A 13,752-nucleotide genomic window follows, 5' to 3' on the forward strand; every position below is an offset into this window, starting at 1 on the left:
TACCCTGCTCTCACTTGTAAAATTCCAGTTAATGTTCAGAGAACAGAAAGTCATATGTTTTTAGGCACTGGTGTACTATGAGTAACAAAGAGGTAACAGCCTTGGGCATATCCAAGGAGCCAAAAGTCAGCTGTGTAACTTCAGGTTTGCAATAGAGTTGCAGTAATCTTCAGCACTAAATAGTCTTGGCTAAATAGCTGTTGAACTGGCTGCATTTGTCTTGAATACTTGATTAAGAAGTGTTTATATATTCAGAAACTGTTTTAACAGTATCTGAGAGGAAACAAGCTGTGTTTTGTGTCTTTCTCTCAAAAACTCCTATAAACTCCATTAACAAATATGGAATAACTGGGAAAACATAAGTCAATTCACTAAAGAGTTTACCAAGTTGACAGTAGGCTATTTTTAAACATAATCATTTTCATTTCAATTAAAATGTGCAGCTCCTTTTCACATATTAATTTTAGAAGCAGGTTGCATAGCTGCTCTTACGGAGTCACTTCTTCTCCAACTCTCTTAATTTAGTCCAGGCACAGTTTCCTACTAGTGTTAATTATTTTCTCATTTTGTTCTCCATTATTCTTAAGCTCTAAATTCTGTCCTGATTCCTCCACAATTCAAATGTTGTGTTGGCTGCTCACAAATTAAAACTTTGGTCTTAAAAATGTGGGTTTAACAAAAGATCTGTTTGACTCTTGCTGCTTCTTTCTCCTTTAGTTAGAGTGAGCTGATAAGGATGTGGAGCCCGGTGTGATCCATCCATGATTGCTCGTTGGCTTTCTGTCTTACCATTCCTCAGCATTATTTAGAATACATCTTTGCTTTGCCTTTTACTATTTAGCAGACTGCTAAGTCTGGATTTTAGAAGAGTAGTCAGTGTAGCCCCTCCTGGGGGGGGGTGTTTAAACTTACACAGGCCTATGATTCCTCTACATTTACATTTTTCATTTTAACTTTCTTAATAATGTTCCGTTGAGCCTGTTATGTCTCAGACTCTGAGGAATAGTGCTGCATAAAAATTAAAAGAGATTCACCCACTTCTGCAGTTCATCTATTGAAATTTGGACATTTTTCAGCCTTTAAAATGCTTAAAATGGAAAATAAAAATCCTTTTCCTTACTCATAGAAACAAAGATACCTATTTCCTCTGCTACCCTTTGCATCCTTCCAGTGATGCTGGCACTGGTATCCTCTTATCCCAATATGAGTTTTCCGTGTTCTTTCAGTGTGTGCATCATAAATGTGAGAACTGGACAGAGACTGTGATTTTTGAGCAAAACATTTATCTTTATAGCAATACAATCAACATGAGACACCTCAGAAATCGTGCTGCAGTTCCTTAAACAAATCATCTGCTTTGTTATCCTTTGTCTTCTCAGACATTAAGTGTTCTCCCACACTCCATCTTCCATACAAGCTTGATTAGTGTTGATTAGTATTGATTTAGATATTTTGATAATCTGTTTAAAATCAGGGGAAAACATTCATTTTATAAATCAGTGGTACTTTGAATACTCTGCAATTCAGGTTATGTAAAAGCACTCCTAAGATTACATTTCATTAGTCTAAACCGTAAATATAGAACTGTCTTTCTGTAAAATTCAGTTTGCAAACCTTGTTTTCTCCTATTAAAACATAGTCTATTTTTAGTGAAGAAAGCCATTACTCCTTCTTGTTCCATCCTCCCACTTAGTGCTGTAAAATGCAAATAAAAATATTGTTCTTTCAGGTATAAAAAGCTTTTGGCAAAACACTCAAGTGAGGTAAATCAGTGCATCCTCTTTGAAGCCACTAGAGCTGTTCTGCTTTATACCAGCTAGAGTCACGATCCAGTAGATTAGTTGCTTTCTTTGGGCTAAAGCTTCATGGAGTCTGGACTATCTCTCCATTTTATTCACAGAAAAGTTTCAAAACCTCTTTCTGAGGATTTGCAGTTACCTGCTCTGAAGCACCAGCTATAAGTAGGGATCAGCTTCTTCGCCCCTTTCAGTTCATTCTTGAAAAAATGTCATTCACTCTGCAATATTTATTTCACACTTGGTAGGCTGGTAGGAAATTTCAGTATATCCTCCCAGTATAATTACAACTGCTTTTTTTCCTGTTCCTCCAGGGAGTGCTTCCTAGGGACATGCAGACAATAAGTCTCATCTAAGGTTCAGTGAAAATATTTGAGTAGGTTCTGCCAAGAAACTAGTATTTCAAGATATTTTGAACATAAAAGCCATTCCAGGGAAAACTGATCCCACAATAGGACACAGAGCTATTTTTAAAATTGCCTCAGGCTTTGCAGCTGGGGTTTTATTTGTTTTTGGTGGGCTTTTTAATTAATATTCCTTGACATTTTAAAGATAAGTCCTGTGCATGAGCATTCTACAGAATAGTCCTGCAAAAGTCAACACTTCCAGGCACTTCTTCACAGCAAAGCTACTAAGCACAGGTTTTATCCATGTCTATCATTATTCCACAATAACAGAGCCACTAAGATCTGTCTGGGTTTTGTTGACAAAATGCCAACACAGAGAACCTGAAGCTGCACAAGTAATGTTGTTATTACCAAGATTCAAAACAGCAGAGATGTTGTAGATGTGCCCATGTACTGCAAGGCTCTCTTTTTTCTGACTGCCCCTATGCATCTTTGCCTTGCCTGGATTCTGAAATTGTATAAATGTAAAAAATATTTACCAAGGTTCTGGAATTATTCTTGATTGAAATTGGTATCTAAATCACCCAATCCTTCTTCATTTTTCTTGGCTTGTTTCTCTTTTTCCATCCTGTGATCTCCAAGCTGGGTCGGTGTTTTTAACTTCACCTTTTTAGACTCTGTCACTGGATTCAGACAAGAGTTTGTTCTCCCTGCTCCTAAAATCATCAGTTTGATTTCAGGCTACACTTTTGAACAGACACAGGTTTTTATCCAGTAGTCTGCTTTTCAGCCATTCACATGAATCAGAAATCATCATTAAGATCAAAAAACTACCTTGTGAATCATTTTTCCATCTAGGTACTTGTCTGTCCCACTATTGCCATAATTTGTAAGTGCTTCCCAAGGTTTTAAAAATAGAAAGAACAAAATGCTCTCCTACTTTCTTACCCCCTCCTTTATTTTCCAAACCCTGTGAAAAATAGCTTACTTTAGAAGGATTTACTTTGCCTGCCTTATTTGCTTCTTCTCATATGCAAAGAATTTGCAGAGGGAAAGATGCCTTGCAGAAATGGGTTCTGCAGAAATGCTACCATTCTTCACAGTGGTCAGGACCACATGCAGTATGCCCTGGACTCCTCTCCTGGGACACTGCTGTCTCTGTTACTTCAACCTCTCCCACTGGTGACACAATTCTTGTGGACAAATATTTTTACCAAACAGTCATGAAAGAAGCTGAGCAGGGCTGCCTCAACATTAATGTACTCAGCAAATTGTCTATACTTCAGCATGGATAGCTTGTCCTTTGTCAGCTTTGGATTGGTTTTAAGTCTGAACAGGAGGGCTCTTCAGGTAAACCAGCAGCCTGTAAAGCCCTGCAAAACTGGTGAATGAGCAGCTCCAGAGTGTGTCTGCTTTCCTTAAAAACTTTGGAGAAGCAGAGAAAAAAGCTCAGGAGTTCCAATAGCAGCAAAACGGGCAAGTTTGAAATGCATTATAGGAAAACAACAGGTTTTCAGCAATGTTGCTACCCTGCCATAATTTTATGCCAATCAGTGTGTTGGGAGGAGGTGACGTGCTATTCTTTTTATTCATCTTTCCATTTGTCTTAGCTTCTTTCTATTTCTCTTGCTTCCAAATGGAGGCCACACATATGAGTGAGTAAGAATGGCAGGTCTCCAGTGCAGGGCTGAGTTCAACATGATCTGCATTGACTCAGATCCTCTCCTGCTCTTTGGACAGTTTCTGTTTGGTACTCAGATGTTATCTAGTTTTCTGCATTGAAGGAAACGAGGCTTTCAGTGCTGTCCTCATGGCTTGCCTTCCATTGGCTTTCAGTGCATGTCCTTCAATAGCAGTTCGTAGTGTACATATTCTGACTTAATAGATGTCAAAGTGTTTAAAACATTCCTCTGGTTTCTTGTTGTTAGTGATCTTAAGATATGTTTCTATCAGCAGGGCCTTTACTTTACAATCCAGATACTTTGATCAAACCGACCAATTTCTTTGTAGTTTTCATGTTATGCTGATCCACTGTTTCTTTTTCTAAAGCAATAGAAATCAAGGGAAATCTGTCTGAGAAGGTGATGGCACTAATTGCTCTTATAAAGACAAAGTTTTATGCTGAATCTGTGATTCTGTTATCTGTGATAATTATCTTGCCTTCGCTGCAAGTTAAAAATGGGTGAAATTATAGGGGGTTTTTCACCCAAACAGTACCATATCTAGGAAAGTATTTCCATGCTCTATTTAAAAACCAGGCCAGACAATATATTTATGGCAAGCTAGCAGTCCTGAGTCCATGTTTTAAACCTCAGGGCTAAGTGGACTTGAAGGTTCTCTTATCTAGCAAGTTCAAAGCAGAACACAGCTGGGAAAACCTGCCTCTCTTGCCTTCCTCCCTTCCAAGACATGTGTTTTGCTCATGTCCAGGAAATGTTTTCAGTAGCAAAAATTATTTTTGCTCAAAAAAGATAAATAATCCAGGACTTTCTAGATAATTTACAAGCTTATACCTAAACTGGGAAGGACAGAAGTGTTTTCACTAATAAAAGGTATTTCTAATCCTTAATCAGTTCAAGTCTGGTTTTTTAATAGCAGTCAGGGGAGTGGTGGCAATAGTTACACAACTGCTGCCCTGGGGGAGTTAAATTTTGCTTTTGGCATCTCCAGTGTTAAGCAGAGAAGAGCTGTTTGGGGCTGGAAGAATGATATATATCTGTGGGAGGGGGGGAGCTGCAGGGGAGCGGGGAGCACTTTAAATGAATTCTTTAATGGGAGCCCTTTCCAGAAGGCATCCGTGGTATTCCTCTGCAAAAGGAAGAATAAGTACTCAGCACCATATATGGTGACACTTTTATGTTTTTTAATATAAACATGTACAGGCTGGAGCAATCCATGTAGATGGGTTTTGCTGATTGGTTGGGCCAGAGGAGAGGGAAGGAAATGAGACCCTGTTTTTAATATCTTAACATTAGAAAACTTAAGAGCTTGGGTTTGAATAAATAAACAGTAGGCAGAGTTGGAAAGATTTTCAGCTTTGTAAAATATCCCTTTCCTCTGTCTTGATTTTCCAGCTTTTGTATTTATTTTCCTTTAACTTGTTTGTTTGCAGCTGCTTCGTTCTGTAAATTGCTTTGATTTTTGTTCAGGGAGTATGTTGTTCCCAGTGCAGATAGCAACAGATCAGTAAAAGCTATTTTAGATAGCTTGGCTCCAAATATAAGGGGACCAAATCCACTCAGTCAGTCCCCACAATGCTGGGCATAGAAAAGGGGCATGCCACACTGGGTTTGAGCTGCTTTAGTGCAACACACGATCACTTAGCTCAGTTACAGAGGAAGAAACCCCTGTTTTTCTGATTTCACTTAAATATTTCAGGAACCAAGTTGGAGAATGCAGCTGCCAGGTGTCTCTGATGCTGCGGGAGAGTTCAGCTTCCACAGCAGAAATGCTCAGAGAGTGAGTATTTTTCCCAGGGACTTGCATGGGTGGGTTCTATTTTTTGCTCCGTTAATTCCCTGCCCTTACAGACCCAGGCTGGCTGCTGTTCAACCTAATCCCCAAATGTGACCTAACAAATTGTTTTCATCATACAAGCTAAGCACATTGTACCAAGCCAGAGTAGAGAAGATCTTTTTTGTTTGTGCCCTTATATGGCTCCTGAAGTCATCATTGATGCAATAAACTAATGGAGTATGCTCCTCTAATCAACCTCCCCTTCTATAAACACATTTTGTTCCTGCTCTGAGATTGTTCCCTGACATTTTTAAACCAGCCCCTTTCCTGGCTCTCTCTTTCTTTTCTTTTTCGGATCATAGTGGGAGGGAATCAGCCAGCTCTGGAGAGCAAAGAGATGGTGGAGATCATGGTAAACTAACATTTGGTAGAACAAGTGGCTTCAAAAAGAACAGCAGTGTAACCAGAGTAGCTGAGGAAGAGCAGGAGGACGTCCGAGGCGTGCTGAAGAGGCGAGTGGAAACTCGGGAGCACACAGAGGAGAGCCTGAGGCAGCAGGAAGCTGAACAACTCGATTTCCGTGATATTTTAGGCAAGAAAGTCAGCACCAAAAGTTTTTCTGAGGAGGAACTGAAAGAAATCCCGGCCGAGCAAATGGACTTCCGAGCAAACCTGCAGCGGCAGGTCAAACCCAAGACCTTGTCAGAGGAGGAGAGGAAAGTCCATGCTCCCCAGCAGGTGGACTTCCGCTCTGTGCTGGCCAAGAAGGGCACCCCAAAAACCCCATTGCCAGAGAAGGCACCACCTCCTAAACCTGCAGTTACAGATTTCAGGTCTGTGCTGGGCTCCAAGAAAAAGCCACCTGCGGAGAATGGCAGCGCTGGCACCCCTGCACCAAACGCTCGTGCCAACTCTGAAGCCCAGAATGCGACCCCCAATTCTCAAGCCCCTGTTGCCAAACCAGCAGTGAAGAAAGAGGAGAAGAATGACAGAAACTGTGAACGTGGGTGTGCAGTGGTGGATGGTGGAATAATTGGGAAAAAAGCTGAAAACAAAGCACCAGCAAGCAAACCACCAGCAAGCAAAGGAACAGCACCCTCCTTTACAGAGAAGCTTCAGGATGCTCAAGTGGCTGATGGTGAAAAATTGGTCTTACAATGTCGGATTTCCTCTGATCCCCCTGCAGCTGTCACCTGGACTCTAGACAGCAAAGCCATCAAATCATCAAAGTCTATTGTCATCTCCCAAGAAGGTAAATTAATTGCATTACAAGCCAGCTGGATGGCACACTATTATATCTGGCTCTTGATTAATAATATTTAGTTCATTAAAGGTAATACAATATTTATTTAAGTCCTGTGCCAGTAACTGTTTCCAGATGCAGCTTTCTTGTTATTTCAGTGGAGTACACAAGGAACAGTATTGTTTGACATTTCTTGCAGATTCTCCTTTAACAGCCTGCAGATGTAAATTTTATAAAGTTGAACTTCTTGCATTTTTAAATGCTGTTTACATTGCTAACGCTGTTTAAGGAGCTGGTACATGATGCCTATTTAAACTAATCTTTAAGGATTTAGAACATTGAAAGCATAATAATATTATTGCTGGTTTACAAATTCTAATTGAATTCTTCTGTGTGTTTAATATTTCAGGCTTTTTATTGCAATAAGAAACACAGAAGCAAACAGGGGCTGTGTCATAGAAAGAAATCACTACAACTACAAGTTAAGATCAGAGTTGAGAATAGAATTCCAGTGTATTTAAAGCCCCACCACAGATGCTTCTGTTGCCATTACAAGCACTGAAATATTTGAACTCCACTGGTTTGGTGACTTTTAACTAACTTCAAAACTGTATAGAATTTGGTAGAAGTCCTTAGAGGGAATACTTACTATTTTCAAGTTGAGTGATTCCCTTATATTTCACATTTTGGATGATCAAACCCACTAGACTGTCTTTTACATGAAAGTTAATGTTGTATCTAGACAAAATATATTTTCCTTGGGACAAAAATAGGAAGGAAGGAAATTGGTAGCACAAAAAAACCCTTTTTTACTTCATGTGTGTTCCATGAAACACTGGGGAAATTATCTGGAGAATTATATCCTCTGGCACATTGTAGCAAAAAAGTTCATGTTCACAGTGAGAATTATAGCTTGAAACAGGGGTCTGCACTCTTACTTTTCAATCTTCCTTCATTTAATCCAGGTTATTTTTAGTGTTACCAAATGAGAACCAAATTATTATGCAGAACAGTTCAGCACAACCAGTGAATCCTTGTGCAGTGTTCAAAGCAGAGTAACACAGGCATTCTTCTGAAGTGGATGCAGTCAGAAATTGCATTGTCTTCAAAGAGGCTTGGGGTGCTTGAGTAGTGCATTAAGGAGATACCAAAGTAAGCAGATGGAGAAAGGCAAATGGTAGCAGGTGCATTGTGTCTGGCCTGTGTCTGAAGTAGCATAATGTGTTTTTGGGGTTTTTTTTGTGAGTACATGTTGATTTTCACGTAAGGGGACTGTACAGAGTAAGTGTCATGTGCATGAGAAAACACTGACCCGTGGAAATGCCATTCTTACATAAAGGACTGACAGAATCAGTCAGTTTAGCCAGCCTTATGCTGGAAGCAAGATTTCAAGGCTTTTCCTGGAGTCACTCAGAATGAAAAAGAAATTATGCATCCCAAAGTTCCATGGCTCCTTTCAAAGTACATCAGGTAGACAGCACCTCTGTACCAAAGCTTCTGAGCTATGGTGGAGCCTCCTAATGTCCCAAAGCTTTAGTGTTATGGTGCTGCAGAAAGTTTTTTTCTTCACTGAAGTAATCTGAGTAATTGACTATTTTAATCCCCCAACTCTTATTCACTCTATAAAATGGTACTGTGGAGCTGCAAATCGAGGGTAGCTGTTTACAGTGAAGTGATCCTGATGACCAGAAATGCTCATCCACCTGCCAGAGCAGGGCAGGAGGCTTCTCCCATCCAGCTTGTCTGGGCTGGGTAACATTCCTTGTCACAGCACTCCAGGGTGTCAGGCATTAACAGTGCTTTCCACTGAGGTCAGGATCAAAGCTCAGTCCTCCACTGTTCCAGGACAGTTTCTTGCAGGGGGTGAAGACACTGTCCTTGTGTTCCACTTGTACCTGCACTGTTGCACTTGAGCCATTCTTAGGAGTCAGTGTTAGCAGTATCTCAAAGTTAGGCTTTCTCCTGCACGTATTTGCAGAGGCTCTTGGAAAAAAATATTACACAGGGCTCTAAGTTTTGTCCTTTAATGGAAAGACAGGGAATGAGGATTAGAACTATTTTTTTAAACCTTATTACATACCCTCTGGTACACTGAGAGGGTGCATTGCATGATGGTCAGTTTTGTTTTTTTCCTGACAGTACCTGCTAGCTTTGGCTCTTGGAGCAGAATGTGTTGCTGTTCTCTCACTATAAGATTCTTTCATGCCAACTATTAAGTAATTAACTAGGTATGCATGATACTTTAAGTTCAAGATTTCATAAAGATTCAGTTTTCTCTGTTTCCCTAATTAGGAACACATACTTACTTGAGGGAACCAAGAGAGGAGAAGCAATGACTGGAATAACAGACTACAACTGAGAAATAGAAAATTCATTCAGTATCAGGAAATACTGTTCAATGGGGAAACTGCATGGATTAGTCTCACAGATAGTGTTTGGAGCAGCTTTAAACACAGAGAGCAACAATAACACTGGATGCAGCACACAGCAGGCCAAAGGCAAAGTCCCAGTTTCCATCCTCTGCCCCAAACACTGAAAATGCAGCAGCATCCCACCCACAGGTGTACCTCAGCAGCAGTGCCTTTGTCAAAGCTTGGAGCAGCATTTAGTGGGCCCTGGAGGTAATGCCCTAGAGTCATCCTCACCTGGAAGAAGGTTGAGTCTATGGGGAAGAAGAGAAATTCAGAGCAAACAGACATACTTAATTTATATCTTGCAAAGCCATTTTTTTATTACTTTGCTATGACCTTGCCCCTCCTCGTGTTCAGCTACAAAATCCCCTATGGCAGAGAATAGTCTAGATCTGTTCTTAGCCATTTCACCAACTGCTTTAGTGCTGTTGTGATGTTTGGTGGTGACCATGGGGTTTTTTTCCAGATTCACCAGAGGTATTTCACAATAGCTTACATGTTCTTAATGAGCTGGATACTGGAAAATTCCTTATCTAGAGTAAAGCATGTCCATCTGCTTCTTAGCCGCACTACTAACTCATCTTAGTATGGAATACTGTCCACAAACTGGTCAGTGTATGTAATGTATGAACCTCCAGAATGCTATGTAATTGTTTTGGAAATTGAATTATTTCTCTCTGTCATTCCCAGAAGAGAGGAAAAAAAAAGGCAAAAAGAGACAGAAGTTTGCTCATCTTCTGTTGCCAAATATGTTGTGAAGATAAATACATAAAATTCAGTTTCAGGAACATGTGGTTAATCAGTGGCATATTTGGCCAGGAAGGTTAAACTTAGAAATTTACTTGTTTGTAACATGTTCACAGGACAGGCAAACTATGTAAAAACTATGTGTAGTCTGTCACTGAAAATAACTTTCCTTGGCATATTTGTCCTAGCTGATCTTGAGGCCCTTTACCAGTTAGAAACAATGCTGTTCACAGGTCTCCTCTGTGCTTGCAGAGCCTTACTGACACTAATCTGCCCACCCAATGCAGTTTAGCCATTGGAGGGCAGGAGAAGGGAGAGTGCTATCCCTGCTTCTGTACCATTGGAGAAGCCTGGGTACAAACACCAGCATCAGAATAGTCTCTGACTGGTAAGGCCTTTGCCAAAAGAAAAGCTAAACCCTGCTCCAAAAATGACCTTCATCTTCAGGCATATTTATGCAGCATTTGGGCTGATTTCTGGTAGTTAATCTGGGGCTTGTAGTGTATTTCATTATTCCAGGGTTAAGTTAGAAATCAGAATCTGGGCAGCATTATTTTGAATGTCACAATCCTAACAATAGCTAAGAACATGTCATGTTCCCTCCATTTTACATTTCAACTGTTTTCCCTTTGAAATCATGAACATCAGTACACTTTTTCTTCCATTCCTTTTTACACTTCCCCAAATAGTACTGTGTTGGTTGATTGGCAGGATTTTTTGCTTAATGTATCATTTTTATGATGAAGTGAGCTCTTGCACTATTTTTCTGATGTGGAACAACTTTATTAATGGTTTGATTTTATATTTTTCTTCTTTTAAACTTGTCAGAGTGCAATTATCTACATTCCTGAGAAAGATATTAATGTGCTTTTTGCCCATTAAAGATCAAAATAAGTGGTTGCTAACAATAAAAAGAGGGCCCTCATAAATTGGAGCATTATACATTCATCCAGTATGGGGTAGATGATGCATGGTTAAGAGGCACTTTATTGAGAGGCTTCTTTGCTTGAAGTCATGGGGGGCTTTTTGTTTGGAAAAAAGTTTTTAAGAAGGTTCTAGCAGACATCGCAGTGAAGTTAGACATATAAGGACAGAGTAGAACAATTTTCCTCAACGGGTGAACCCTTTAGAGCAGGACCCATTTTGTTTTACATTTGTATAGCACTGGCCCAGCAGTGCCCTGTGCTACTGTCCTGCTGTATGACTTGCTCTTGGACAGAAAATCCACTGAGAAAGTTCTTGCATGGTTCCAAAAGTCATTCTATGAGATGGCAGAGATGGCAGTTGTGCACAGCATCCTTAGCAAACTGAGGTGTACAAGTGAATACAAGTCTAAATTCACACATTTGCTATTTTTAAAGTCAGCTTGCTCTGCTTTTTTTGGATAGATTTAGTACTCTCTGACTATATAGCTGGAAGAGGAATTTCTAATATAGACTCAGGTAGCAGTGATGCTGTAGCTTAGAAAATGCCCAAAGTTTGTTTTGCTTTGTCTAAGCCAGCATTTTTTTCTTCCCAAGTTTCTTGGCAGCATAGAGATTTGGTAATCTTATTAGCACTAATGCCTTAACAACTTTCTTGTGACTTAACTCCTAAATCTTCCTACCAGTCATGCAAGTCTACCTCTGGCAGTCTAGCTAGGATCTGCTGTGAGTTTTTTGTTTTCTTTTTAATTAAATTTGAGCAAGAATTTGCTGTATAACACAACTCTATGCACTGCTGAAAGTAGATGCATTTTGCACCCTACAAGAGCTTCTTCAGAAAGTTTAAGGTTGGGGAGATGATCTGAGCATCAGTTCTGACACAATACCATGTTTGTCACAGGCCACATTTCCCTCTGCATTGTCATTTATGTCTGAATCTATCCTCTTCCAGGAAGTGCATGAAGTGTGGATTTAAATACAGCAAAAGAGAGCTATTTCCTATAACCACTGGCAATTTATTGCAAAGTCTAGCTATTCTAGTAAGAGTTTTGTTATTAAATCAAGAACCAAAACAATGCCTTATTTCTAACTTGACAGAAAGGCTTTCACTCTGTAACCAAGATAGTTTTCTCCTTTTTTTTTTTGAAACTTGACAAGTCAAGCTCTTACTAACTTTCTCTCTATGATGCACTTCATCCAGCCCTTGGAAGCATGGGATTGTTTTGGTTTGGCTCTCTTTCCAGTACCTTCTCTCCAGTTGCTGTTAGTTTGTTATCCTATTCAGAAAAGAGGAAGCAGAATCATGTGTGGGTATCAGCATCAGTGAGAAGATCACCTTCCTTCCTGTTGCTGCCCTTACTGGAGGTTATTGGTCCTCTTTCTGCTTCACAGTGTTGGAACTCATGTTTGTTATTTCTATATTAAACCTTTAAACCTCCTGAATATACAGCATCCCTTGCTGCCATCAGAGCTTTTCTTTTCACTATCTCAAGCTCCATTTTCTTTGAGTGAATGGGACTCAGCTTAGCAAGTAAATGAGATTGTTTAGGACGACTACCCTGCTATCTTTTCCCTTTCCAAGATTCTTTCTAGCATCTGTAAATTTATAAAAGTTAATTTATTAGTACTTCCATCTCATAGAATATTTAATAACTTGGGTCCTAGTCTGATCATAGAGTAAATCCACTAGAAACAGACTGAGTGTTGATTTCCTATTGTCAGCTTGTCGAATGTTGTGAATCATGAAAGCAGGTTTCTTATATTGTTTTCCTTAAAACTCTATCAATTATCAGTAATTACATTTGACATTTTTTCTACTCTGAAATTCATGTGGGTTTTTTCACTCTTTTTTCTGTTGTCATTGTAACTGTAGTCAGTATTTTCCTGGTCGATCCACTTCTCATTTTTAAACATGACTGTGACCCTAGCACACGTTTGAACTTGCCCAGACAATTTGAGATTTATTAGAAAATTAGCTCTATAAGCCAATGAGTTCCTTAAACAATTATTATATCTCCTAGGCACAATTTCTCACAGAATAATGTTTAATTTTTAATGTTTAATATTGCCTAAATATCCCACAGTACTTTCTTAAACCATGGGATACAAATGAGAAAGCCATAAACTTGAGTCTGCATCATGGGCAGGAATCAGGAGGTTGGCCAGCTGGGTGCCAGTGTGGGGAATGGGACTAAGGAGCTGTTTTTTGTTGGTTTGTGTATTTGTTTTATATCTGAGGTTGACTTTCTGTGGAGTTTCATGGAAAGAATGCAGAAGCCTAGAGATATTTTAAACTGTCTTGCACTATTTTTGAGTAAGTCAGAGAACCCTTTAATAGCTCAAAATTCAAGGGAAAGGCTCTGTGCATCTAAACGAGAGTCTCCAGTAAAGTATCAGCTTCTGTGGCTGTTAAGGTCTTTTCTAGAGCCGCACCAATCCCAATGTCTAAGTGGTAGATTCCACTATTCATGTTTATTCCAATCCTGCATTTTGTGCCAGTGTTTAAGGATCATCCATGGCCTGCTGCCTAAAAACAAGAGAGGGTTGGGGTGACAAAATATATAGCAAGCATTTTTAGCTGACTGGGATTTGTGAAGTGCCAGGACTTCAGACTACCCAACTGGAGTAACCAGTCTGGGCTTTCTAGCAGTTCTGAGAAAATAAGCTTGTTTCAGGTCATGATGGGGTTTGCAGAGGAAATACCAAATACTTCATTGAAAGACATTTGGCCTTCTAGCCCCGGGAATTGACTGTAGCTCTAGATCACAGAACATAGGCCTGGTTGGGAAGTTTCCTGTCTTTATGAAATCTCATCAAGTTTTGCCTGGG

General features: G+C 39.7%; 1 protein-coding gene across 1 annotated transcript in view; it reads left to right on the plus strand.

The window, feature by feature from the left end:
- The window catches only part of MYLK (myosin light chain kinase), a 192,204-nt gene that overhangs the window by 114,696 nt on the left and 63,756 nt on the right, over nt 1-13,752 (plus strand). The window contains exons 15-16 of the mRNA XM_059852710.1: nt 5,522-5,602; nt 5,962-6,851. Coding sequence (XP_059708693.1) covers nt 5,522-5,602; nt 5,962-6,851 — 971 coding nt within the window. The remainder of the gene's footprint in view (nt 1-5,521; nt 5,603-5,961; nt 6,852-13,752) is intronic.

Source organism: Haemorhous mexicanus, chromosome 8, assembly GCF_027477595.1.
Source record: "Haemorhous mexicanus isolate bHaeMex1 chromosome 8, bHaeMex1.pri, whole genome shotgun sequence".
Lineage (NCBI taxonomy): Eukaryota > Metazoa > Chordata > Aves > Passeriformes > Fringillidae > Haemorhous > Haemorhous mexicanus.